We start from the raw sequence: 26890 nt of genomic DNA, 5'->3' as shown, positions 1-26890 counted from the left end.
CCCCAAGCCTGACAGAGCTCAAGCAGCCTTTGGACAATGCTCTCAGGCACATGGTGCGAGTCCTGGGGTGTCCTGTGCAGGGCCAGGAGTGGGATTCAAGGATCCTGAAAGGTTCCTTCTGACTCAACATATTCTATAGTTCAACTTTGAGTGAAAAGTCTCCATTATCCTTACATTAAGGAACTGTGCTGTCATTAAGTCCATGAAGAACATGCAAACTTTTGCAAATTTAAGCTGGGATTTTCCTAATCAGAAATGTCAGTAACTCACGCTACTCAAGTTATTATTCCTATAGTGAGTTTATTGTGAATTAAGAATACAGACAGTGTTTTAATGGTACATGTGAAGGCTGTCACATACACACCCTGGTTTTCATTGTGCACTTGAGAGAAGCATTAATATAAACAAAGGAGCAAATAATTATATACACCTCCTTTCCCAGAAAATCTCTGAAGCAATTCCACCAGTGTGGCAGATCATTCTAAGCATTTAACAATCCCATAAGTATATACATTAAGATTTATTTATCCACATTTGAATAATATTCTTTGTAAGCATGTTTTATTCTGGTATCTTACAAACATGATTTAGTTACATGTTTTTTGGTCTTGAAATTATTCTGTTGGGTTTTGCTGTTTTTTATTTTAAATTATTGTAAGGCTAAATATGACCTGCCACAATAATAAAAAAAATGAGAAGAGAGGAAGAGGCAAAGCATTAGTCTCTCTATACTAATATTTAATTTTTATTTTATATTTTAAAATGTTTGTGGAATATACATACTACCTTAGCTGAAATAAAGAAAAAACCTTTTAATAACAAAGCAAAAGTAGATCAGAAAGTTCCAAAATCTAAACAGGTAAGTGTAGTTCTCATAATACTAGTTTAGAGCCCATTCTGGAAATAATCTGTAATCTAAATATAACTGGTGTGTTTTGAGAAGCCTCTTTAACAAGTCTTTTGGTACTGTTGAGCCTTTCAATGATTTACTTTCGTGGTTCTGGTATCTACTCAGACTTTGCTCAACCTATGGGCTCATCTGCACCTGTCATAATTGTTGCCCTTGGGGTAGATATGAAGAAATCATTATTTTTATTAGTGTACAATCTAGTACATCCATGTACTTGAAAAATTGTTCAAGTGTTTTCATGAATACCAACCTTGGCTTTTAATTTTCAGTTAGTAGAAAATTAGGAAAACATTCTCTTCTGTGGATGATTTTGTTTTTTTGAGGATTGAGGATTGAGAAAATACAACCTTCATTTGGCTGTATCTCCAACAATACTAGATTTACTCTCTTTTTCTTCCTCCAACAAGATCAGTTCAGTTCTTGCTGAAGATGTCACAATAGATGAGGCCCCATCAATTTCAGCTTTTTCACTTTCTCCTATTTCTTTAGGTGATAAGCTTTCTTGTGCATCAAAAAACACATCTGGCTTATCTGTTGGGCTATCTTCATCTGAGAGTCTCCCCTCTTTATGACCCACCTCTTCTTTGTCAGCAGACTTAGCCTTTTTGGAAGGAGATGTGAAACCAAGCTTGGGAAATCTAAACCATCCAGCTTTTTCAGCCTGCTTAGAGGAATCATCTGATGTGTCAGCAGGTTTCACATCTTCTGGAACTGATTTTTTTATTTCTGCTTTTGCATCTGTGCTTGTTTCATCCCCAGAAGATGAAAAGCCAATACTTGGAAGCCAAAATTTAAATCTTCCAGGAGATCTTTTACTATCAGTCTTTTCTTTCTCATTGGTTATGTCTTTTTCTTCACCTTCCACTGCTTCAACTACATCTTCATCTTCAGAGAGAGGAGCTGCAGTTATTCTCTCTGGTGATTTATCAGGAAAACTTTCTTCAAGTTTACTGGAACCCTTTACTTCAGCAGCAGATGTTTTTAACTTTGACAAACTTACTTTTCCTCTAGATTCTTCAGACCCACGGTGCGGTTTGTCAGATAGTTTAAGCTCAGCACTGCCACTTCCCTGTGCAGCTACTCCAAAGCTTTCACCAGCCCCTGTAGGTTTTCTCACTGATGCATCTCCTGTTGGAGATGGCTGCTGGACCAGCACATCTAAATCACTGTGTGATTCAGGCAACTTGGCCTTGAGCAATGAGAATCCCAAAGTAGCAGTTTTGACCTCTGATGACAGAATCTCTGATTCTTTCAGTATCTCAGTAGTGTAAATCTCACACCGCTCAATAGCAACATGTTCAGGTTCTACTTTTTCACTTACTTCTTGGCCCTCTATGTAAGACCAATGAATGTCTTGCCCTGCACTTGAAAGGGAGGACTCTATGGTAGCTGTCATTTGGGCTGTTTTAATGGCAGGTTCAGTCAGTGTTAAAATTTTGCTTTTTGCTTTTTGAATACCCCCCTCTACAGCTCCTGGGGTTTCTTCGGGGATAGCAGAGCTTGCTTGCAGTTGCACTATTTCAATGTCAGTACTAGATCCCTTTGGATCTGTTACTACTTTTGACAGTAAAACATCAGCTTCAATTGGGGGAGCTCTGAAAGTGAATCTTGGTATTTTTAGTTTGGGAATTCTTACACTTACTTCTGGGACACCTTGTGTTTGGTCCACTGTTTCCCCTGTTACTCTGGCAGATGCTTCTATACAATCTAGAGCTGGACTTTTCAGGCCAATTGATCCTTCTGGTTTTTGTAACTGCATTTCTGCTGTGCCTCTTTCACTTTTAGGTGCTGAATCAGCTTCTGACTTTGGAAAATTGGTATCATCTTCAAACCCCTTGATTTCAGAATGCAACATTCCAAACCTTGGAATCTTAAACTTGTATGCTTTAATTTTACTTGTTTCTGCTCTATCTTCTACTTGCACTTCCACTCCTGCAGACACATCCTTTTCAACACTTTTCACGTGAAATTTCATTTCAGGATCTACTCCAGTAATTTTAACGTCCGTCTTCAATGTTGGAACTTCTACCTTTAGATCTTCCAGCTTAGCAGTAACATAAGTACCATCTTCTGATCCTTTTGCTGTGGACCATTCATACGTAGTCCTTTTTAATTGACTTTCTTCACTGTCTTTTCCTGTGATTTTCACCTCACCCTTTATCTTTCCTTTTTTAATTGCTGCCTCATTTTGAATATCTAGCTCTTCCTTTGGAAGATTAACATCTGTTTTCTTCTGTGTTGCATCCAGAGTAATTTCAGCTGATGATGGCTTGAATCCTACCCCTGATGTCTCTAACTTCATGGAACTTTCTACCTTTTGGACATTTATATCCTGTGATTTGCCTTTATGCTCTGGAGATGACAGAGTACACGTAGGAAACCTATTTGCTGAACTCTTGTCTTTGTCAGTTTCCAAAGTGCTTGGGTATGACTTAGACAATTCTGCTGCAGACACTGTGATTTCTGAAGTATGTCCTTCAGCACTGCGCTTAACTACATCTGCGTAAGTTTCAGTTTTTGGAATACTCACTCTACTATCTGTTCTTTCTGTGGATAATGAAATGTCTCCTTCAATCTTTGGCGAGCTAACATTAGAACTCTCCACAGAATCTCCTAATTTCTGAATCCCTTCTTTTCCAATAGTAATTTCAGCAACTGCATGTGGTAATGAGAAGGTATTTTCAGGAGCACTTGTTTCAGTTTGTACTTTAGCAGAAGGAATAGTTGCCTGAGCTTTTTCCATACTTCTTTCAATATCGGCATCACTTTTCTTTTCCTTTAAGGATGACCTGCCAAATGCAGGTATTCTGAATTTTGGCATTTTAAACCATCCCTGATGTTCTTCAGTCTGAACTTCAGCTTTTATTTCATGTTCTTTTAATTTGATTTCCTTCTCCTCAAGACTCTCACTAACCCCCTCTGTCTTTGGTTTGGTGCTTATGTCTACCTTTGCATCTTCAATGCCACCTGTCAGAGCTTGGGGTGTTTTTACCTTACCATCAACTACTCCAGGATCTGACACATCAGATATAAGTTCTGATGCTGGAACTCCCACAGCAATGTCAGCAATTTCTTTTGTTGTTCTTAGTTGGGGTAGCTCAGCTTCTATTTTTGGAGAACTGATCTCTGTCTCTGGGACTTTCCCTTTTGTTCTAGTGATTCCAAACTTTGTCTTCTGGAATTTCTGCATTTTAATCTTCCCTTCAGGACCTTCTAATTTCACTTTTCTTCCATCCACAACTGATGAGCTTTCTCTTAATATATCAGGGCTCTTCAAATCAACTGAAGCTTCTCCTTTGGAGAGCTTAGTACCTGTTTTTTGAATGTTACATTCATTGGTAGAACTTATTTTTAAGTCGACCTGTTGAAAACTCCCCTCTGAGGGAGCCAAAGAAGCATCAATCTTTGCTGAGCTGACTGTTATTTCAGTTTTAGAGGCTTCAGTTTCTACTCTGGAAAACTCCAGAGTGTGGACTGTAGTGTCAGCCAGTTTTATGCTGATCTGTGCCCCTTCTTCCGTCCCTTCAGGATGACATTTTTCTATATCAGGTATCTTAATAGAATCATCACCCTCTATTTCTGTTTTAGGGAAAGTAGCATCAGCTTCAACTTTTTGAGATTTTGGAACCTTGATCTTGGAGAGCGAAATTTTAGGCATGACAAATTGAGGCTTTTTAATTGGACTTTTTTGCTCAACTTTTCCTGCAGATATTTCCAGATCAAGGTCTGGCCCACTACCTTGATCATCAGTTGCAGTTTCATTCACTTCTGTGTCTATTCTGCTTGACATGACAACAAGCTTTTGGTCTTCCAAATTTGCTCCAGAATCAGATTTAACACTTGCTTCCTTTTTTGGTGACCAACTAAAGGATGGAAGTTTGAATTTGGGCATCTTGAAATGTCCTTCTTTCTCTTCTCCATCTCCATCTTGCTTTATTTCCCCCTTGATCTTTACTGCTGCATCTGAATCCTGAATATCACTGTCTGTTTTTGGAATAGGAATGTCAGCTGATGGGAGGTGAACATCAGCCTCTGATGTCTTACTGTCAGTTTTGGTAATTTTGGCTTCAGGACTGTAAGTCCTTGTTTCTGTGCCACATTCTACCTTCAAGTCTGGTGCTTCAACAGCAATGTCAGATATTTCTACTGTTGCTTTTAGTTGGGGAACCTTGACTTCTGCTTTGGATTGGCCAACATTCTTTTCCGACCCTTTCCCTTTAGAAAGTGTGATTCCTACCTTTGGCATTTGGAATTTAGACGTTTTTGTTTTCCCTTCAGAACCTTCAGCTTTTATCTCTACATCACCCACAGCAATTTCACTTGATGTTCTTTCAACACTTATGTCAGGACTCTTCACCTCAAGTGAACCTTCAGGTATCATCTTAATATCTGAGGTGGAGAGGCTGGCATTAGCAGCAGCTGATTTCAGTGTCAGATCATCTCCTTCACAGGTAGGAACTTTGACCTCACCTGTAGGCATGCTAATATCCACCTCTATTTTGGGACCTTTGGCTTCTGGTTTGGAAAATTCTGAAGTTGGGACTGTAACTTTGGGCACTTTTATGCCCAGTCCTGCAACTTCTCCACTACTTCCTTTCTCAGATTTCTGAACAGAAACACCTTCATTTTCTTGTTTGGGTCCAGAAACACCACTTTCCACTACAGGCAGAGAGACCTGTACTTTCTGACCCTTAATTTTAGGGAATGAGATCTTTGGCATAGTAAATTGGGACTTCTTAGTTTTGGATTTTTCACCATCTTTTTCTGTTGTATCAAATTCTTCATGAAGGTATTGATTCTCAGGAGTAGGAAAAGTTAATTCAGATCCCATGTCTCCAGATAAGGTAGACAAAGTGGGTCCTTCCAAATGTTCCTCAACATGAGAAGGAGCAATAGCTTCTTTCTTTGGGGACCACCTAAATGAAGGCAATTTGAATTTTGATGATTTAAATTTGTTTTCTTTCTCCTCAGTGCCCTTTTCTCCTGTAACTACTTCCTGTTCTGCCTTGCACTCTAAATCTGGGCCATGGATTTCTGCTTCTAATTTTGGCAAGGTAACCTCCATGGGTGAGAGATTTGGATCCATTGTTGGTGCATCCAGAACAGCTTCAAGTGAAGGCTTATGCAACTTGACACCAAGATGGGCATCAGGGATTTGAACTGGTTTTTCAATATCAGGACAAGTCATATCAGATGTTATCCTTCCCTTGGAAATTTCAGATTCCACATTGGCACCAACATCACTTTCAGATGCTTTTCCCTTAGATCGAATTCTGAATTTTGGTTTTCGGAATTTAGGAATTTTAACTGTGACCTCTGTGTCACCCAAAGATATTTCAGCAGATGTGGTTTTGCCCTCTAGCTTAAAACCTCCTTGCTCCTCAGAACCATCTTCACTTAAAATTTCAAAATCTGAAAGATTTTCATCAGCAAGAGATGCTATTTTTGATTCCGATTCTGATAGATTAGTTTGGTATTTAGTAAGAGTAATATCCCCCTGTCGTAATGAGGATTCCAGATCAATTTCAGATGAAGTCACTTCAGATTTAGAGAAACCAATGCTAGGAACTCTGAATTTGGCACTTTTAGAGACACTCTCCCCCTTAATGTCAGTAAAATGTTTAGGTTCAACGCTCTCAGAAGGGACAGAAGAAGATTCCTCTGTCAAAGAATAACAAAGAGTTTCAGAGACAGAAACATCATATGCAGACTGGCTTTGTGCATGAGGTTTGAAACTTTTAGAAAGAGAAATTTTAGGCATCCTAAAGACAGAAGATTTAGATTTACCAACATCCTCTTTACAAGAAGAAGAATCTAGGGGAACATCAAAGCTCAGCGCTTGGAACTCAGACTCAGAAAATGTCACGTCCACGATGGCGGGCCCCGAGGGCACCGTCACTTGAGGCTCCGGGAGGCTGACGTCCACCTCGGCGGCCACGGTGCCCTTGGCCTCTCTGCTGCTGGACCAGCCAAAGGAAGGCATGCCGAACTTGGGCATCTTGAACTTGCCGTCCTTGGTCTTGGTGGCCTCCTTCTCTGGGACTTTGGCTTCTCCTTCAAGGCTAAGGCTGGCCTCGGGGGCCTGCAAGTCGACGCTGGCCTGTGGAAGGGTGACGTCAACAGAGGGCAGGCTGATGTCCACCTTGGGAGCTTTGATGTCAGCTTTGGGCATCTTGAGGGAGGGCTTCTCCAGCTTCACGCCAGTGCCCTCTGTTGAGGCCGTCACGGTGGCGGATGGGAGCTCCACCTCAGCGCTGGGCAGGCTGACCTCGGCTGTGGGCACCTCGGCCTTGGGGGAGGAGACTGTGAATTTGGGCTTGTCAAATTTGGGCATCTTCAGCTTGCCTTTCAGGCCCGTGCCTTCCAGCTCCAGCTTGCCTTCGGCGGAGGGAGCTTTGAGCTCTACGTCGGGCGCCTGGAGCTCCAGGGAGCCTTCAACGGAGGGCAGCTTGACATCGGGGGCCGTGACAGTGATGTCGGAGGCCTTGAGCTCGGCCTGTGGGAGGCTGACGTCTGCCTCCAGTTTGGGAGACTTGATGGTGGGCTTGGAGAAGACCACGCTGGGCACCTTGACTTTGGGCATGTGTATTTTCATGCCGCCACCCTCCGCTTTGCCAGCGGCCACCTCCAGGCTGCCTTCGGCCTCGGGGCCCTGCAGGGCCGCTTCGCCCTCCTGGCCTTTGGGCAGCGAGACCTCGGCCTTGGGCAGGCTGACCTGTGCCTGGGGAGCTTTGACTTTGGGCAGCTTGACGCTGGGCATCTTGACGTCGGGCATCTTGAATCGGCCTTTCTCACCCTCGGCTGCTACCGTGCCCGCATCAACGGTCACCTCCACACCGGGCACTTGGATATCGGCCGTGGGCAGGGTCACCTCCACTTCGCTGGCTCCGGAAGGCACCGTCACTTGAGGCTCCGGGAGGCTGACGTCCACCTCGGCGGCCACGGTGCCCTTGGCCTCTCTGCTGCTGGACCAGCCAAAGGAAGGCATGCCGAACTTGGGCATCTTGAACTTGCCGTCCTTGGTCTTGGTGGCCTCCTTCTCTGGGACTTTGGCTTCTCCTTCAAGGCTAAGGCTGGCCTCGGGGGCCTGCAAGTCGACGCTGGCCTGTGGAAGGGTGACGTCAACAGAGGGCAGGCTGATGTCCACCTTGGCAGCTTTGATGTCAGCTTTGGGCATCTTGAGGGAGGGCTTCTCCAGCTTCACGCCAGTGCCCTCTGTTGAGGCCGTCACGGTGGCGGATGGGAGCTCCACCTCAGCGCTGGGCAGGCTGATCTCGGCTGTGGGCACCTCGGCCTTGGGGGAGGAGACTGTGAATTTGGGCTTGTCAAATTTGGGCATCTTCAGCTTGCCTTTCAGGCCCGTGCCTTCCAGCTCCAGCTTGCCTTCGGCGGAGGGAGCTTTGAGCTCTACGTCGGGCGCCTGGAGCTCCAGGGAGCCTTCAACGGAGGGCAGCTTGACATCGGGGGCCGTGACAGTGATGTCGGTGGCCTTGAGCTCGGCCTGCGGGAGGCTGACGTCTGCCTCCAGTTTGGGAGACTTGATGGTGGGCTTGGAGAAGACCACGCTGGGCACCTTGACTTTGGGCATGTGTATTTTCATGCCGCCACCCTCCGCTTTGCCAGCGGCCACCTCCAGGCTGGCTTCGGCCTCTGGACCCTGCAGGGCCGCTTCGCCCTCCTGGCCTTTGGGCAGCGAGACCTCGGCCTTGGGCAGGCTGACCTGTGCCTGGGGAGCTTTGACTTTGGGCAGCTTGACGCTGGGCATCTTGACGTCGGGCATCTTGAATCGGCCTTTCTCACCCTCGGCTGCTACCGTGCCCGCATCAACGGTCACCTCCACACCGGGCACTTGGATATCGGCCGTGGGCAGGGTCACCTCCCCTTCGCTGGCTCCGGAAGGCACCGTCACTTGAGGCTCCGGGAGGCTGACGTCCACCTCGGCGGCCACGGTGCCCTTGGCCTCTCTGCTGCTGGACCAGCCAAAGGAAGGCATGCCGAACTTGGGCATCTTGAACTTGCCGTCCTTGGTCTTGGTGGCCTCCTTCTCTGGGACTTTGGCTTCTCCTTCAAGGCTAAGGCTGGCCTCGGGGGCCTGCAAGTCGACGCTGGCCTGTGGAAGGGTGACGTCAACAGAGGGCAGGCTGATGTCCACCTTGGGAGCTTTGATGTCAGCTTTGGGCATCTTGAGGGAGGGCTTCTCCAGCTTCACGCCAGTGCCCTCTGTTGAGGCCGTCACGGTGGCGGATGGGAGCTCCACCTCAGCGCTGGGCAGGCTGATCTCGGCTGTGGGCACCTCGGCCTTGGGGGAGGAGACTGTGAATTTGGGCTTGTCAAATTTGGGCATCTTCAGCTTGCCTTTCAGGCCCGTGCCTTCCAGCTCCAGCTTGCCTTCGGCGGAGGGAGCTTTGAGCTCTACGTCGGGCGCCTGGAGCTCCAGGGAGCCTTCAACGGAGGGCAGCTTGACATCGGGGGCCATGACAGTGATGTCGGTGGCCTTGAGCTCGGCCTGCGGGAGGCTGACGTCTGCCTCCAGTTTGGGAGACTTGATGGTGGGCTTGGAGAAGACCACGCTGGGCACCTTGACTTTGGGCATGTGTATTTTCATGCCGCCACCCTCCGCTTTGCCAGCGGCCACCTCCAGGCTGCCTTCGGCCTCGGGGCCCTGCAGGGCCGCTTCGCCCTCCTGGCCTTTGGGCAGCGAGACCTCGGCCTTGGGCAGGCTGACCTGTGCCTGGGGAGCTTTGACTTTGGGCAGCTTGACGCTGGGCATCTTGACGTCGGGCATCTTGAATCGGCCTTTCTCACCCTCGGCTGCTACCGTGCCCGCATCAACGGTCACCTCCACACCGGGCACTTGGATATCGGCCGTGGGCAGGGTCACCTCCACTTCGCTGGCTCCGGAAGGCACCGTCACTTGAGGCTCCGGGAGGCTGACGTCCACCTCGGCGGCCACGGTGCCCTTGGCCTCTCTGCTGCTGGACCAGCCAAAGGAAGGCATGCCGAACTTGGGCATCTTGAACTTGCCGTCCTTGGTCTTGGTGGCCTCCTTCTCTGAGACTTTGGCTTCTCCTTCAAGGCTAAGGCTGGCCTCGGGGGCCTGCAAGTCGACGCTGGCCTGTGGAAGGGTGACGTCAACAGAGGGCAGGCTGATGTCCACCTTGGCAGCTTTGATGTCAGCTTTGGGCATCTTGAGGGAGGGCTTCTCCAGCTTCACGCCAGTGCCCTCTGTTGAGGCCGTCACGGTGGCGGATGGGAGCTCCACCTCAGCGCTGGGCAGGCTGATCTCGGCTGTGGGCACCTCGGCCTTGGGGGAGGAGACTGTGAATTTGGGCTTGTCAAATTTGGGCATCTTCAGCTTGCCTTTCAGGCCCGTGCCTTCCAGCTCCAGCTTGCCTTCGGCGGAGGGAGCTTTGAGCTCTACGTCGGGCGCCTGGAGCTCCAGGGAGCCTTCAACGGAGGGCAGCTTGACATCGGGGGCCGTGACAGTGATGTCGGTGGCCTTGAGCTCGGCCTGCGGGAGGCTGACGTCTGCCTCCAGTTTGGGAGACTTGATGGTGGGCTTGGAGAAGACCACGCTGGGCACCTTGACTTTGGGCATGTGTATTTTCATGCCGCCACCCTCCGCTTTGCCAGCGGCCACCTCCAGGCTGGCTTCGGCCTCTGGACCCTGCAGGGCCGCTTCGCCCTCCTGGCCTTTGGGCAGCGAGACCTCGGCCTTGGGCAGGCTGACCTGTGCCTGGGGAGCTTTGACTTTGGGCAGCTTGACGCTGGGCATCTTGACGTCGGGCATCTTGAATCGGCCTTTCTCACCCTCGGCTGCTACCGTGCCCGCATCAACGGTCACCTCCACACCGGGCACTTGGATATCGGCCGTGGGCAGGGTCACCTCCACTTCGCTGGCTCCGGAAGGCACCGTCACTTGAGGCTCCGGGAGGCTGACGTCCACCTCGGCGGCCACGGTGCCCTTGGCCTCTCTGCTGCTGGACCAGCCAAAGGAAGGCATGCCGAACTTGGGCATCTTGAACTTGCCGTCCTTGGTCTTGGTGGCCTCCTTCTCTGGGACTTTGGCTTCTCCTTCAAGGCTAAGGCTGGCCTCGGGGGCCTGCAAGTCGACGCTGGCCTGTGGAAGGGTGACGTCAACAGAGGGCAGGCTGATGTCCACCTTGGCAGCTTTGATGTCAGCTTTGGGCATCTTGAGGGAGGGCTTCTCCAGCTTCACGCCAGTGCCCTCTGTTGAGGCCGTCACGGTGGCGGATGGGAGCTCCACCTCAGCGCTGGGCAGGCTGATCTCGGCTGTGGGCACCTCGGCCTTGGGGGAGGAGACTGTGAATTTGGGCTTGTCAAATTTGGGCATCTTCAGCTTGCCTTTCAGGCCCGTGCCTTCCAGCTCCAGCTTGCCTTCGGCGGAGGGAGCTTTGAGCTCTACATCGGGCGCCTGGAGCTCCAGGGAGCCTTCAACGGAGGGCAGCTTGACATCGGGGGCCGTGACAGTGATGTCGGTGGCCTTGAGCTCGGCCTGCGGGAGGCTGACGTCTGCCTCCAGTTTGGGAGACTTGATGGTGGGCTTGGAGAAGACCACGCTGGGCACCTTGACTTTGGGCATGTGTATTTTCATGCCGCCACCCTCCGCTTTGCCAGCGGCCACCTCCAGGCTGGCTTCGGCCTCGGGGCCCTGCAGGGCCGCTTCGCCCTCCTGGCCTTTGGGCAGCGAGACCTCGGCCTTGGGCAGGCTGACCTGTGCCTGGGGAGCTTTGACTTTGGGCAGCTTGACGCTGGGCATCTTGACGTCGGGCATCTTGAATCGGCCTTTCTCACCCTCGGCTGCTACCGTGCCCGCATCAACGGTCACCTCCACACCGGGCACTTGGATATCGGCCGTGGGCAGGGTCACCTCCCCTTCGCTGGCTCCGGAAGGCACCGTCACTTGAGGCTCCGGGAGGCTGACGTCCACCTCGGCGGCCACGGTGCCCTTGGCCTCTCTGCTGCTGGACCAGCCAAAGGAAGGCATGCCGAACTTGGGCATCTTGAACTTGCCGTCCTTGGTCTTGGTGGCCTCCTTCTCTGGGACTTTGGCTTCTCCTTCAAGGCTAAGGCTGGCCTCGGGGGCCTGCAAGTCGACGCTGGCCTGTGGAAGGGTGACGTCAACAGAGGGCAGGCTGATGTCCACCTTGGGAGCTTTGATGTCAGCTTTGGGCATCTTGAGGGAGGGCTTCTCCAGCTTCACGCCAGTGCCCTCTGTTGAGGCCGTCACGGTGGCGGATGGGAGCTCCACCTCAGCGCTGGGCAGGCTGACCTCGGCTGTGGGCACCTCGGCCTTGGGGGAGGAGACTGTGAATTTGGGCTTGTCAAATTTGGGCATCTTCAGCTTGCCTTTCAGGCCCGTGCCTTCCAGCTCCAGCTTGCCTTCGGCGGAGGGAGCTTTGAGCTCTACGTCGGGCGCCTGGAGCTCCAGGGAGCCTTCAACGGAGGGCAGCTTGACATCGGGGGCCGTGACAGTGATGTCGGAGGCCTTGAGCTCGGCCTGTGGGAGGCTGACGTCTGCCTCCAGTTTGGGAGACTTGATGGTGGGCTTGGAGAAGACCACGCTGGGCACCTTGACTTTGGGCATGTGTATTTTCATGCCGCCACCCTCCGCTTTGCCAGCGGCCACCTCCAGGCTGCCTTCGGCCTCGGGGCCCTGCAGGGCCGCTTCGCCCTCCTGGCCTTTGGGCAGCGAGACCTCGGCCTTGGGCAGGCTGACCTGTGCCTGGGGAGCTTTGACTTTGGGCAGCTTGACGCTGGGCATCTTGACGTCGGGCATCTTGAATCGGCCTTTCTCACCCTCGGCTGCTACCGTGCCCGCATCAACGGTCACCTCCACACCGGGCACTTGGATATCGGCCGTGGGCAGGGTCACCTCCACTTCGCTGGCTCCGGAAGGCACCGTCACTTGAGGCTCCGGGAGGCTGACGTCCACCTCGGCGGCCACGGTGCCCTTGGCCTCTCTGCTGCTGGACCAGCCAAAGGAAGGCATGCCGAACTTGGGCATCTTGAACTTGCCGTCCTTGGTCTTGGTGGCCTCCTTCTCTGGGACTTTGGCTTCTCCTTCAAGGCTAAGGCTGGCCTCGGGGGCCTGCAAGTCGACGCTGGCCTGTGGAAGGGTGACGTCAACAGAGGGCAGGCTGATGTCCACCTTGGCAGCTTTGATGTCAGCTTTGGGCATCTTGAGGGAGGGCTTCTCCAGCTTCACGCCAGTGCCCTCTGTTGAGGCCGTCACGGTGGCGGATGGGAGCTCCACCTCAGCGCTGGGCAGGCTGATCTCGGCTGTGGGCACCTCGGCCTTGGGGGAGGAGACTGTGAATTTGGGCTTGTCAAATTTGGGCATCTTCAGCTTGCCTTTCAGGCCCGTGCCTTCCAGCTCCAGCTTGCCTTCGGCGGAGGGAGCTTTGAGCTCTACGTCGGGCGCCTGGAGCTCCAGGGAGCCTTCAACGGAGGGCAGCTTGACATCGGGGGCCGTGACAGTGATGTCGGTGGCCTTGAGCTCGGCCTGCGGGAGGCTGACGTCTGCCTCCAGTTTGGGAGACTTGATGGTGGGCTTGGAGAAGACCACGCTGGGCACCTTGACTTTGGGCATGTGTATTTTCATGCCGCCACCCTCCGCTTTGCCAGCGGCCACCTCCAGGCTGCCTTCGGCCTCTGGACCCTGCAGGGCCGCTTCGCCCTCCTGGCCTTTGGGCAGCGAGACCTCGGCCTTGGGCAGGCTGACCTGTGCCTGGGGAGCTTTGACTTTGGGCAGCTTGACGCTGGGCATCTTGACGTCGGGCATCTTGAATCGGCCTTTCTCACCCTCGGCTGCTACCGTGCCCGCATCAACGGTCACCTCCACACCGGGCACTTGGATATCGGCCGTGGGCAGGGTCACCTCCCCTTCGCTGGCTCCGGAAGGCACCGTCACTTGAGGCTCCGGGAGGCTGACGTCCACCTCGGCGGCCACGGTGCCCTTGGCCTCTCTGCTGCTGGACCAGCCAAAGGAAGGCATGCCGAACTTGGGCATCTTGAACTTGCCGTCCTTGGTCTTGGTGGCCTCCTTCTCTGGGACTTTGGCTTCTCCTTCAAGGCTAAGGCTGGCCTCGGGGGCCTGCAAGTCGACGCTGGCCTGTGGAAGGGTGACGTCAACAGAGGGCAGGCTGATGTCCACCTTGGCAGCTTTGATGTCAGCTTTGGGCATCTTGAGGGAGGGCTTCTCCAGCTTCACGCCAGTGCCCTCTGTTGAGGCCGTCACGGTGGCGGATGGGAGCTCCACCTCAGCGCTGGGCAGGCTGATCTCGGCTGTGGGCACCTCGGCCTTGGGGGAGGAGACTGTGAATTTGGGCTTGTCAAATTTGGGCATCTTCAGCTTGCCTTTCAGGCCCGTGCCTTCCAGCTCCAGCTTGCCTTCGGCGGAGGGAGCTTTGAGCTCTACGTCGGGCGCCTGGAGCTCCAGGGAGCCTTCAACGGAGGGCAGCTTGACATCGGGGGCCATGACAGTGATGTCGGTGGCCTTGAGCTCGGCCTGCGGGAGGCTGACGTCTGCCTCCAGTTTGGGAGACTTGATGGTGGGCTTGGAGAAGACCACGCTGGGCACCTTGACTTTGGGCATGTGTATTTTCATGCCGCCACCCTCCGCTTTGCCAGCGGCCACCTCCAGGCTGCCTTCGGCCTCGGGGCCCTGCAGGGCCGCTTCGCCCTCCTGGCCTTTGGGCAGCGAGACCTCGGCCTTGGGCAGGCTGACCTGTGCCTGGGGAGCTTTGACTTTGGGCAGCTTGACGCTGGGCATCTTGACGTCGGGCATCTTGAATCGGCCTTTCTCACCCTCGGCTGCTACCGTGCCCGCATCAACGGTCACCTCCACACCGGGCACTTGGATATCGGCCGTGGGCAGGGTCACCTCCACTTCGCTGGCTCCGGAAGGCACCGTCACTTGAGGCTCCGGGAGGCTGACGTCCACCTCGGCGGCCACGGTGCCCTTGGCCTCTCTGCTGCTGGACCAGCCAAAGGAAGGCATGCCGAACTTGGGCATCTTGAACTTGCCGTCCTTGGTCTTGGTGGCCTCCTTCTCTGAGACTTTGGCTTCTCCTTCAAGGCTAAGGCTGGCCTCGGGGGCCTGCAAGTCGACGCTGGCCTGTGGAAGGGTGACGTCAACAGAGGGCAGGCTGATGTCCACCTTGGCAGCTTTGATGTCAGCTTTGGGCATCTTGAGGGAGGGCTTCTCCAGCTTCACGCCAGTGCCCTCTGTTGAGGCCGTCACGGTGGCGGATGGGAGCTCCACCTCAGCGCTGGGCAGGCTGATCTCGGCTGTGGGCACCTCGGCCTTGGGGGAGGAGACTGTGAATTTGGGCTTGTCAAATTTGGGCATCTTCAGCTTGCCTTTCAGGCCCGTGCCTTCCAGCTCCAGCTTGCCTTCGGCGGAGGGAGCTTTGAGCTCTACGTCGGGCGCCTGGAGCTCCAGGGAGCCTTCAACGGAGGGCAGCTTGACATCGGGGGCCGTGACAGTGATGTCGGTGGCCTTGAGCTCGGCCTGCGGGAGGCTGACGTCTGCCTCCAGTTTGGGAGACTTGATGGTGGGCTTGGAGAAGACCACGCTGGGCACCTTGACTTTGGGCATGTGTATTTTCATGCCGCCACCCTCCGCTTTGCCAGCGGCCACCTCCAGGCTGGCTTCGGCCTCTGGACCCTGCAGGGCCGCTTCGCCCTCCTGGCCTTTGGGCAGCGAGACCTCGGCCTTGGGCAGGCTGACCTGTGCCTGGGGAGCTTTGACTTTGGGCAGCTTGACGCTGGGCATCTTGACGTCGGGCATCTTGAATCGGCCTTTCTCACCCTCGGCTGCTACCGTGCCCGCATCAACGGTCACCTCCACACCGGGCACTTGGATATCGGCCGTGGGCAGGGTCACCTCCACTTCGCTGGCTCCGGAAGGCACCGTCACTTGAGGCTCCGGGAGGCTGACGTCCACCTCGGCGGCCACGGTGCCCTTGGCCTCTCTGCTGCTGGACCAGCCAAAGGAAGGCATGCCGAACTTGGGCATCTTGAACTTGCCGTCCTTGGTCTTGGTGGCCTCCTTCTCTGGGACTTTGGCTTCTCCTTCAAGGCTAAGGCTGGCCTCGGGGGCCTGCAAGTCGACGCTGGCCTGTGGAAGGGTGACGTCAACAGAGGGCAGGCTGATGTCCACCTTGGCAGCTTTGATGTCAGCTTTGGGCATCTTGAGGGAGGGCTTCTCCAGCTTCACGCCAGTGCCCTCTGTTGAGGCCGTCACGGTGGCGGATGGGAGCTCCACCTCAGCGCTGGGCAGGCTGATCTCGGCTGTGGGCACCTCGGCCTTGGGGGAGGAGACTGTGAATTTGGGCTTGTCAAATTTGGGCATCTTCAGCTTGCCTTTCAGGCCCGTGCCTTCCAGCTCCAGCTTGCCTTCGGCGGAGGGAGCTTTGAGCTCTACATCGGGCGCCTGGAGCTCCAGGGAGCCTTCAACGGAGGGCAGCTTGACATCGGGGGCCGTGACAGTGATGTCGGTGGCCTTGAGCTCGGCCTGCGGGAGGCTGACGTCTGCCTCCAGTTTGGGAGACTTGATGGTGGGCTTGGAGAAGACCACGCTGGGCACCTTGACTTTGGGCATGTGTATTTTCATGCCGCCACCCTCCGCTTTGCCAGCGGCCACCTCCAGGCTGGCTTCGGCCTCGGGGCCCTGCAGGGCCGCTTCGCCCTCCTGGCCTTTGGGCAGCGAGACCTCGGCCTTGGGCAGGCTGACCTGTGCCTGGGGAGCTTTGACTTTGGGCAGCTTGACGCTGGGCATCTTGACGTCGGGCATCTTGAATCGGCCTTTCTCACCCTCGGCTGCTACCGTGCCCGCATCAACGGTCACCTCCACACCGGGCACTTGGATATCGGCCGTGGGCAGGGTCACCTCCCCTTCGCTGGCTCCGGAAGGCACCGTCACTTGAGGCTCCGGGAGGCTGACGTCCACCTCGGCGGCCACGGTGCCCTTGGCCTCTCTGCTGCTGGACCAGCCAAAGGAAGGCATGCCGAACTTGGGCATCTTGAACTTGCCGTCCTTGGTCTTGGTGGCCTCCTTCTCTGGGACTTTGGCTTCTCCTTCAAGGCTAAGGCTGGCCTCGGGGGCCTGCAAGTCGACGCTGGCCTGTGGAAGGGTGACGTCAACAGAGGGCAGGCTGATGTCCACCTTGGGAGCTTTGATGTCAGCTTTGGGCATCTTGAGGGAGGGCTTCTCCAGCTTCACGCCAGTGCCCTCTGTTGAGGCCGTCACGGTGGCGGATGGGAGCTCCACCTCAGCGCTGGGCAGGCTGACCTCGGCTGTGGGCACCTCGGCCTTGGGGGAGGAGACTGTGAATTTGGGCTTGTCAAATTTGGGCATCTTCAGCTTGCCTTTCAGGCCCGTGCCTTCCAGCTCCAGCTTGCCTTCGGCGGAGGGAGCTTTGAGCTCTACGTCGGGCGCCTGGAGCTCCAGGGAGCCTTCAACGGAGGGCAGCTTGACATCGGGGGCCGTGACAGTGATGTCGGAGGCCTTGAGCTCGGCCTGTGGGAGGCTGACGTCTGCCTCCAGTTTGGGAGACTTGATGGTGGGCTTGGAGAAGACCACGCTGGGCACCTTGACTTTGGGCATGTGTATTTTCATGCCGCCACCCTCCGCTTTGCCAGCGGCCACCTCCAGGCTGCCTTCGGCCTCGGGGCCCTGCAGGGCCGCTTCGCCCTCCTGGCCTTTGGGCAGCGAGACCTCGGCCTTGGGCAGGCTGACCTGTGCCTGGGGAGCTTTGACTTTGGGCAGCTTGACGCTGGGCATCTTGACGTCGGGCATCTTGAATCGGCCTTTCTCACCCTCGGCTGCTACCGTGCCCGCATCAACGGTCACCTCCACACCGGGCACTTGGATATCGGCCGTGGGCAGGGTCACCTCCACTTCGCTGGCTCCGGAAGGCACCGTCACTTGAGGCTCCGGGAGGCTGACGTCCACCTCGGCGGCCACGGTGCCCTTGGCCTCTCTGCTGCTGGACCAGCCAAAGGAAGGCATGCCGAACTTGGGCATCTTGAACTTGCCGTCCTTGGTCTTGGTGGCCTCCTTCTCTGGGACTTTGGCTTCTCCTTCAAGGCTAAGGCTGGCCTCGGGGGCCTGCAAGTCGACGCTGGCCTGTGGAAGGGTGACGTCAACAGAGGGCAGGCTGATGTCCACCTTGGCAGCTTTGATGTCAGCTTTGGGCATCTTGAGGGAGGGCTTCTCCAGCTTCACGCCAGTGCCCTCTGTTGAGGCCGTCACGGTGGCGGATGGGAGCTCCACCTCAGCGCTGGGCAGGCTGATCTCGGCTGTGGGCACCTCGGCCTTGGGGGAGGAGACTGTGAATTTGGGCTTGTCAAATTTGGGCATCTTCAGCTTGCCTTTCAGGCCCGTGCCTTCCAGCTCCAGCTTGCCTTCGGCGGAGGGAGCTTTGAGCTCTACGTCGGGCGCCTGGAGCTCCAGGGAGCCTTCAACGGAGGGCAGCTTGACATCGGGGGCCGTGACAGTGATGTCGGTGGCCTTGAGCTCGGCCTGCGGGAGGCTGACGTCTGCCTCCAGTTTGGGAGACTTGATGGTGGGCTTGGAGAAGACCACGCTGGGCACCTTGACTTTGGGCATGTGTATTTTCATGCCGCCACCCTCCGCTTTGCCAGCGGCCACCTCCAGGCTGGCTTCGGCCTCGGGGCCCTGCAGGGCCGCTTCGCCCTCCTGGCCTTTGGGCAGCGAGACCTCGGCCTTGGGCAGGCTGACCTGTGCCTGGGGAGCTTTGACTTTGGGCAGCTTGACGCTGGGCATCTTGACGTCGGGCATCTTGAATCGGCCTTTCTCACCCTCGGCTGCTACCGTGCCCGCATCAACGGTCACCTCCACACCGGGCACTTGGATATCGGCCGTGGGCAGGGTCACCTCCCCTTCGCTGGCTCCGGAAGGCACCGTCACTTGAGGCTCCGGGAGGCTGACGTCCACCTCGGCGGCCACGGTGCCCTTGGCCTCTCTGCTGCTGGACCAGCCAAAGGAAGGCATGCCGAACTTGGGCATCTTGAACTTGCCGTCCTTGGTCTTGGTGGCCTCCTTCTCTGGGACTTTGGCTTCTCCTTCAAGGCTAAGGCTGGCCTCGGGGGCCTGCAAGTCGACGCTGGCCTGTGGAAGGGTGACGTCAACAGAGGGCAGGCTGATGTCCACCTTGGGAGCTTTGATGTCAGCTTTGGGCATCTTGAGGGAGGGCTTCTCCAGCTTCACGCCAGTGCCCTCTGTTGAGGCCGTCACGGTGGCGGATGGGAGCTCCACCTCAGCGCTGGGCAGGCTGACCTCGGCTGTGGGCACCTCGGCCTTGGGGGAGGAGACTGTGAATTTGGGCTTGTCAAATTTGGGCATCTTCAGCTTGCCTTTCAGGCCCGTGCCTTCCAGCTCCAGCTTGCCTTCGGCGGAGGGAGCTTTGAGCTCTACGTCGGGCGCCTGGAGCTCCAGGGAGCCTTCAACGGAGGGCAGCTTGACATCGGGGGCCGTGACAGTGATGTCGGTGGCCTTGAGCTCGGCCTGCGGGAGGCTGACGTCTGCCTCCAGTTTGGGAGACTTGATGGTGGGCTTGGAGAAGACCACGCTGGGCACCTTGACTTTGGGCATGTGTATTTTCATGCCGCCACCCTCCGCTTTGCCAGCGGCCACCTCCAGGCTGCCTTCGGCCTCGGGGCCCTGCAGGGCCGCTTCGCCCTCCTGGCCTTTGGGCAGCGAGACCTCGGCCTTGGGCAGGCTGACCTGTGCCTGGGGAGCTTTGACTTTGGGCAGCTTGACGCTGGGCATCTTGACGTCGGGCATCTTGAATCGGCCTTTCTCACCCTCGGCTGCTACCGTGCCCGCATCAACGGTCACCTCCACACCGGGCACTTGGATATCGGCCGTGGGCAGGGTCACCTCCCCTTCGCTGGCTCCGGAAGGCACCGTCACTTGAGGCTCCGGGAGGCTGACGTCCACCTCGGCGGCCACGGTGCCCTTGGCCTCTCTGCTGCTGGACCAGCCAAAGGAAGGCATGCCGAACTTGGGCATCTTGAACTTGCCGTCCTTGGTCTTGGTGGCCTCCTTCTCTGGGACTTTGGCTTCTCCTTCAAGGCTAAGGCTGGCCTCGGGGGCCTGCAAGTCGACGCTGGCCTGTGGAAGGGTGACGTCAACAGAGGGCAGGCTGATGTCCACCTTGGCAGCTTTGATGTCAGCTTTGGGCATCTTGAGGGAGGGCTTCTCCAGCTTCACGCCAGTGCCCTCTGTTGAGGCCGTCACGGTGGCGGATGGGAGCTCCACCTCAGCGCTGGGCAGGCTGATCTCGGCTGTGGGCACCTCGGCCTTGGGGGAGGAGACTGTGAATTTGGGCTTGTCAAATTTGGGCATCTTCAGCTTGCCTTTCAGGCCCGTGCCTTCCAGCTCCAGCTTGCCTTCGGCGGAGGGAGCTTTGAGCTCTACGTCGGGCGCCTGGAGCTCCAGGGAGCCTTCAACGGAGGGCAGCTTGACATCGGGGGCCGTGACAGTGATGTCGGTGGCCTTGAGCTCGGCCTGCGGGAGGCTGACGTCTGCCTCCAGTTTGGGAGACTTGATGGTGGGCTTGGAGAAGACCACGCTGGGCACCTTGACTTTGGGCATGTGTATTTTCATGCCGCCACCCTCCGCTTTGCCAGCGGCCACCTCCAGGCTGGCTTCGGCCTCGGGGCCCTGCAGGGCCGCTTCGCCCTCCTGGCCTTTGGGCAGCAAGACCTCGGCCTTGGGCAGGCTGACCTGTGCCTGGGGAGCTTTGACTTTGGGCAGCTTGATGCTGGGCATCTTGACGTCGGGCATCTTGAATCGGCCTTTCTCACCCTCGGCTGCTACCGTGCCTGCATCAACGGTCACCTCCACACCGGGCACTTGGATATCGGCCGTGGGCAGGGTCACCTCCACTTCGCTGGCTCCGGAAGGCACCGTCACTTGAGGCTCCGGGAGGCTGACGTCCACCTCGGCGGCCACGGTGCCCTTGGCCTCTCTGCTGCTGGACCAGCCAAAGGAAGGCATGCCGAACTTGGGCATCTTGAACTTGCCGTCCTTGGTCTTGGTGGCCTCCTTCTCTGGGACTTTGGCTTCTCCTTCAAGGCTAAGGCTGGCCTCGGGGGCCTGCAAGTCGACGCTGGCCTGTGGAAGGGTGACGTCAACAGAGGGCAGGCTGATGTCCACCTTGGCAGCTTTGATGTCAGCTTTGGGCATCTTGAGGGAGGGCTTCTCCAGCTTCACGCCAGTGCCCTCTGTTGAGGCCGTCACGGTGGCGGATGGGAGCTCCACCTCAGCGCTGGGCAGGCTGACCTCGGCTGTGGGCACCTCGGCCTTGGGGGAGGAGACTGTGAATTTGGGCTTGTCAAATTTGGGCATCTTCAGCTTGCCTTTCAGGCCCGTGCCTTCCAGCTCCAGCTTGCCTTCGGCGGAGGGAGCTTTGAGCTCTACGTCGGGCGCCTGGAGCTCCAGGGAGCCTTCAACGGAGGGCAGCTTGACATCGGGGGCCGTGACAGTGATGTCGGTGGCCTTGAGCTCAGCCTGCGGGAGGCTGACGTCTGCCTCCAGTTTGGGAGACTTGATGGTGGGCTTGGAGAAGACCACGCTGGGCACCTTGACTTTGGGCATGTGTATTTTCATGCCGCCACCCTCCGCTTTGCCAGCGGCCACCTCCAGGCTGGCTTCGGCCTCTGGACCCTGCAGGGCCGCTTCGCCCTCCTGGCCTTTGGGCAGCGAGACCTCGGCCTTGGGCAGGCTGACCTGTGCCTGAGGAGCTTTGACTTTGGGCAGCTTGACGCTGGGCATCTTGACGTCGGGCATCTTGAATCGGCCTTTCTCACCCTCGGCTGCTACCGTGCCCGCATCAACAGTCACCTCCACACCGGGCACTTGGATATCGGCCGTGGGCAGGGTCACCTCCACTTCGCTGGCTCCGGAAGGCACCGTCACTTGAGGCTCCGGGAGGCTGACGTCCACCTCGGCGGCCACGGTGCCCTTGGCCTCTCTGCTGCTGGACCAGCCAAAGGAAGGCATGCCGAACTTGGGCATCTTGAACTTGCCGTCCTTGGTCTTGGTGGCCTCCTTCTCTGGGACTTTGGCTTCTCCTTCAAGGCTAAGGCTGGCCTCGGGGGCCTGCAAGTCGACGCTGGCCTGTGGAAGGGTGACGTCAACAGAGGGCAGGCTGATGTCCACCTTGGCAGCTTTGATGTCAGCTTTGGGCATCTTGAGGGAGGGCTTCTCCAGCTTCACGCCAGTGCCCTCTGTTGAGGCCGTCACGGTGGCGGATGGGAGCTCCACCTCAGCGCTGGGCAGGCTGACCTCGGCTGTGGGCACCTCGGCCTTGGGGGAGGAGACTGTGAATTTGGGCTTGTCAAATTTGGGCATCTTCAGCTTGCCTTTCAGGCCCGTGCCTTCCAGCTCCAGCTTGCCTTCGGCGGAGGGAGCTTTGAGCTCTACGTCGGGCGCCTGGAGCTCCAGGGAGCCTTCAACGGAGGGCAGCTTGACATCGGGGGCCGTGACAGTGATGTCGGTGGCCTTGAGCTCAGCCTGCGGGAGGCTGACTTCTGCCTCCAGTTTGGGAGACTTGATGGTGGGCTTGGAGAAGACCACGCTGGGGACCTTGACTTTGGGCATGTGTATTTTCATGCCGCCACCCTCCGCTTTGCCAGCGGCCACCTCCAGGCTGCCTTCGGCCTCGGGGCCCTGCAGGGCCGCTTCGCCCTCCTGGCCTTTGGGCAGCGAGACCTCGGCCTTGGGCAGGCTGACCTGTGCCTGGGGAGCTTTGACTTTGGGCAGCTTGACGCTGGGCATCTTGACGTCGGGCATCTTGAATCGGCCTTTCTCACCCTCGGCTGCTACCGTGCCCGCATCAACGGTCACCTCCACACCGGGCACTTGGATATCGGCCGTGGGCAGGGTCACCTCCCCTTCGCTGGCTCCGGAAGGCACCGTCACTTGAGGCTCCGGGAGGCTGACGTCCACCTCGGCGGCCACGGTGCCCTTGGCCTCTCTGCTGCTGGACCAGCCAAAGGAAGGCATGCCGAACTTGGGCATCTTGAACTTGCCGTCCTTGGTCTTGGTGGCCTCCTTCTCTGGGACTTTGGCTTCTCCTTCAAGGCTAAGGCTGGCCTCGGGGGCCTGCAAGTCGACGCTGGCCTGTGGAAGGGTGACGTCAACAGAGGGCAGGCTGATGTCCACCTTGGCAGCTTTGATATTAGATGGTGTAATTTCTGAAATTTTATCTTTTGATTTTTTATTGATTTCCCACTTCTCTGTTTCAATACCTATTTTTGAAATCTGTATTTTTCCTTTGGTATCTTCTGTTTTTATTTCTATTGGGGTAGATTTTATATTTGGTTTTTTCAGACTCGGCAACTGGTCTTCAGGTTTTTGTATTACATTGTTTTCACCTATTTTTCCCATGGATATTCCTATTTCCATTTCAGCAGTTGGAATTTTTTCTGTTGGTCCAGTTACCTGAAGTCCTCCTGCATTTTCCAAGGTTTGCACTTTTAGTTCCCTGTCACTTATCTGTTCTTCAAGTTGGGCTGTTTCTTCCTTGGTATTTGACCAGGTAAATGTAGGGAATTTTAACTTTGGCAGTCTGAATTTGCTTTCTTTCCCCTCTATATCTTTTTCTCCTCTCTTCATTTCAATTTCTATGTTTAAGTCTTTGTCATTTGTGGGCATGCCATCTTCCTCCATACTTTCCTTTTTTATCCTATCTTCTGTGTCCTCTTTGCTTTCTTCTCTTGTTATTTTCATGTCTGTTTTGGGTGCTTTGGGTACTTTGGCCACTTTGAATGATGGCATTTGTATTTTCCAAGTAGATACATCTGATTGTGCATCTGGCAAAAGAGTTTTCGCATTGAAATTCCTGCTGTCCTCTGAAGTCATATCAGCTGTTTTTTCTGGGACTGACTGTGGAACGTCACTTCCCTGTTTAGTAGTGTCAGTCTCTGTCTCTTTTCTTTTGGGCACTGAAATTCCAGAATTTATTTTCTGAATATTTAGTATTTGTGTGTCTTCTGCTTGTTTTTCTCCTGTTTCCAGTGTTTCAGATGTCTGTAATTCTACTTTAGCAGTGCCAATTTCTAGGCCTTTTACTTGTACAGATCCTTTAGTACTGTGACCCATCAAGTCTATGTTAATTCCACTTTCTCCATCTTTTTTATCTGCTGTTCCCTTCTGTTTCTTTTTTCGGGATTTTGATGAGGCTTGTGGAGATTTTTTAGTTGGGCTTACTTTCAGATCAGCAGTTTCTAAACTAGGCTTTGGTATCTCTGTTGTTATGTCTGGTACTTCAGGTACACTAAATTTTGATGATGCTTCCTTGTCATTTTTAATGCTTATTTCAACTTCAGGGCATTGTTTTACATGAGACGGAATGCCATTTTTAATTTCTTTTAAGTCTTTTGTTAAAGTTTCATGTCCCTCCCCTGTCTTCACTTCATAAGCAGGAGATGTGGTATATTCAACAGTTAAAATTTCGGGATTTTCCAGGCTTATATCATATTTATGCATTTTTTCTCTTTCAGAGATCAGTGTCGTTTTTATTTCTTTTTTTTGCTTCTCTTGTGGCTCTGGTTTGGACCTGTGCATTCTGAATCCAATGCTAGGGAACTTCAGCTTCTTTTGGCTTCCTTTTTTCTCTTTGGTATGGACCTCTTGTGGAAATTGAGACTCTGTGTCCGTGCTTGTAGGGGAAATATCCTGCAAAGCAGGCTCATATGCATCTGATGTACTATGAGATCTTCTGTGCCTCAATATCTTTTTATTTTTGATTGATTGAAATTTTGGCCATGATAATCTATCTTTTTTAGGTCTCTTACTTCTTCCTACTCTTTGGCTTACAATTAATGTTTCCCTGTCTTCTTCTGAAATGGATTTTCCTGAAACATGCAGTGTTTCTTCAGGAATGCTCTCACTGAGCTCTTTTTCCTAAAAGAACAAATAGTATTCAGAAGATTAGAAGTAACCTAAATATAGGTGCAACAGAAAATAAAAAACATACCTTAAAACCTGAAAAATGTTCTTTTGATTACTAGTATCTACTTGTTATATAAAAAAATCCTGAAGATTATAAAAATATGCAATGTCAGGCAGAAATTACATAAAACAAATGGATTGTAATATATGGATTTCTGAAGATATTCCTTTCAAAATATTACAGTAAACAGTGGTTTATGTATGTATGTATGTATGTATGCATCTATCTATCTATCTATCTATCTATCTATCTATCTATCCCTGTACAAATATATGTTATATATAGTATTTATGTGTATGTATAAGTATTTGAAGAAAATACAATCTTTAAGTTGATGGAAACCTATGAAGAGGTCTGGCAAAATATCAGTGGTTAGACACAGATATTTTTTTAATAGAAAAATCTTACAGAGAAGCTTTGGATTAAAATTTTCACTGATATTTTACATTTTTGAACATGCTTATTATAAGTATTACAGAGATTACCCAAGTCTGTTCCATCAGTGGACAGTTAACAATTAAAAAATGCTGACTCACTAAAGAGTATTATCACCACCTAAAACAAGATTGTGGATTTATATAAAATCCATAGTCTCACTCAAGATATTTAAAAAGCTGCAAATATTGTGTGGGATTTTTTAAAATCATGAATATTCATGCTAGTAACTTTAAACACATGCGTAAGTCTTAAGAAGACACAAGCGTGTGTTTATGATCTATTTCCACAGAGCACATTACTATAGTATGTTATCCAAACTTTGTAAACTAATCAGAAATCTACCTGGGCTATCCTTTCCTTTTTATGCTGGGCTGTAGAGTGTTCCAGATCTTCTTGCACGGCAATTTTTCTTTTGAGGCTGAATTGGACTCTGTATGGCTCGGAATATTGGAGAATCTTGAGTGCATCTTCATATTTGATATTATCGAAAAATATTGTAGCACTTAGAAGCTGATCACCTGTAAGTGGAATAATACATAATTTTAATTACTTTGTGTTTTCTTATAGTTTTTTTTTTTCTATTTTAGTTTTGTATATACTAATTTCTATGTGTCTTTTCCACTGTTCCAGTGAAAACTGATTTTTTTTACGGTATACAAAAAACATCACATTTCATTATTGTTCAAGCAAGTGATCTTAGAAATTATTAATATGGACAGGTTAAGCTCATAGATAACATTAGTTGGTTTAAAATCTACTATTTCTGATACCCAAAGAGATGGCAGATCACACAGCTACAATTCTCATTATTTAAAGATATAGAATAAAATCAAAACAAAATAAAAAAATCAGACTGTACCTTCTCTAAGACTAAATATTTTTGAAGCAGGAGATTCCTTAAGTACTTTTTTAATAAATATTCCTTCATTTCCTCCACCTTTCACACTAAAACCACTAGCTCCAGCTTCCACTTCTGTTTTCAGGGTCACTTCCATTGTCTCCTAGAGATAGAAAAATATGTGAATTTATCATTTTTACTAATTTGTATTAAAGGGTTCTAAGTTGTTCTACAATAAAAAATTTAATCTCCTCAAGTATATTTTCAATAGCGCAAAAAAGATTATCCAAAATAGAGGATATACTTAGTATGGGTTTGATTCTGTTCTAAATTACAATTAAGCACATGTGTTAGGGTTATGTTAAATCAGGGTCATAGGAAAAATAGGTTATAATTTTAAAATGTGAAACATATGGAAACTTTTAGGGCTGAAAGATTGTATTTTCTGTGAAGATGTTAACCACTCGAGTTAAAGTCAATGGGCCAGAAAAGTCAGAATAAGAGTTAATGCTGTACTGCACTCAAATCAGAGAAGGCTAAAGAAAGAATTCTAAAAAGAATTATGGAAGGACCACAAATAGGACAAATAAATGTTCCTGCCCGTGCCACAACTTGGCCATTCATGGAGTTCCTGGTCAAAACAAGTCTGAAGTGATTCTTTGCCCATTTGTCCTTCCTTCTGTCCACCCA

The 26890-nt window shown here is 52.9% G+C and overlaps 1 protein-coding gene across 1 annotated transcript; it reads right to left on the bottom strand.

The window, feature by feature from the left end:
- Positions 1-289: 289 nt before the first annotated feature.
- On the bottom strand, positions 290-26357 carry AHNAK2 (AHNAK nucleoprotein 2). The gene is made up of 3 exons (XM_071426297.1): positions 26222-26357; positions 25705-25880; positions 290-24875 (listed from the first exon to the last, which is right to left on the bottom strand). Exons 1-3 carry the CDS (start codon positions 26355-26357, stop codon positions 1260-1262), a joined length of 23928 nt encoding a protein of 7975 aa, XP_071282398.1. The 3' UTR covers positions 290-1259.
- Between the last annotated feature and the right edge of the window lie 533 nt (positions 26358-26890).

Source organism: Agelaius tricolor, unplaced genomic scaffold (assembly GCF_023055355.1).
Source record: "Agelaius tricolor isolate 1412-34295 unplaced genomic scaffold, bAgeTri1.0.p SCAF_5, whole genome shotgun sequence".
Classification (NCBI taxonomy): Eukaryota; Metazoa; Chordata; class Aves; order Passeriformes; family Icteridae; genus Agelaius; species Agelaius tricolor.
This window is presented reverse-complemented; position numbering and strand designations above follow the sequence as displayed.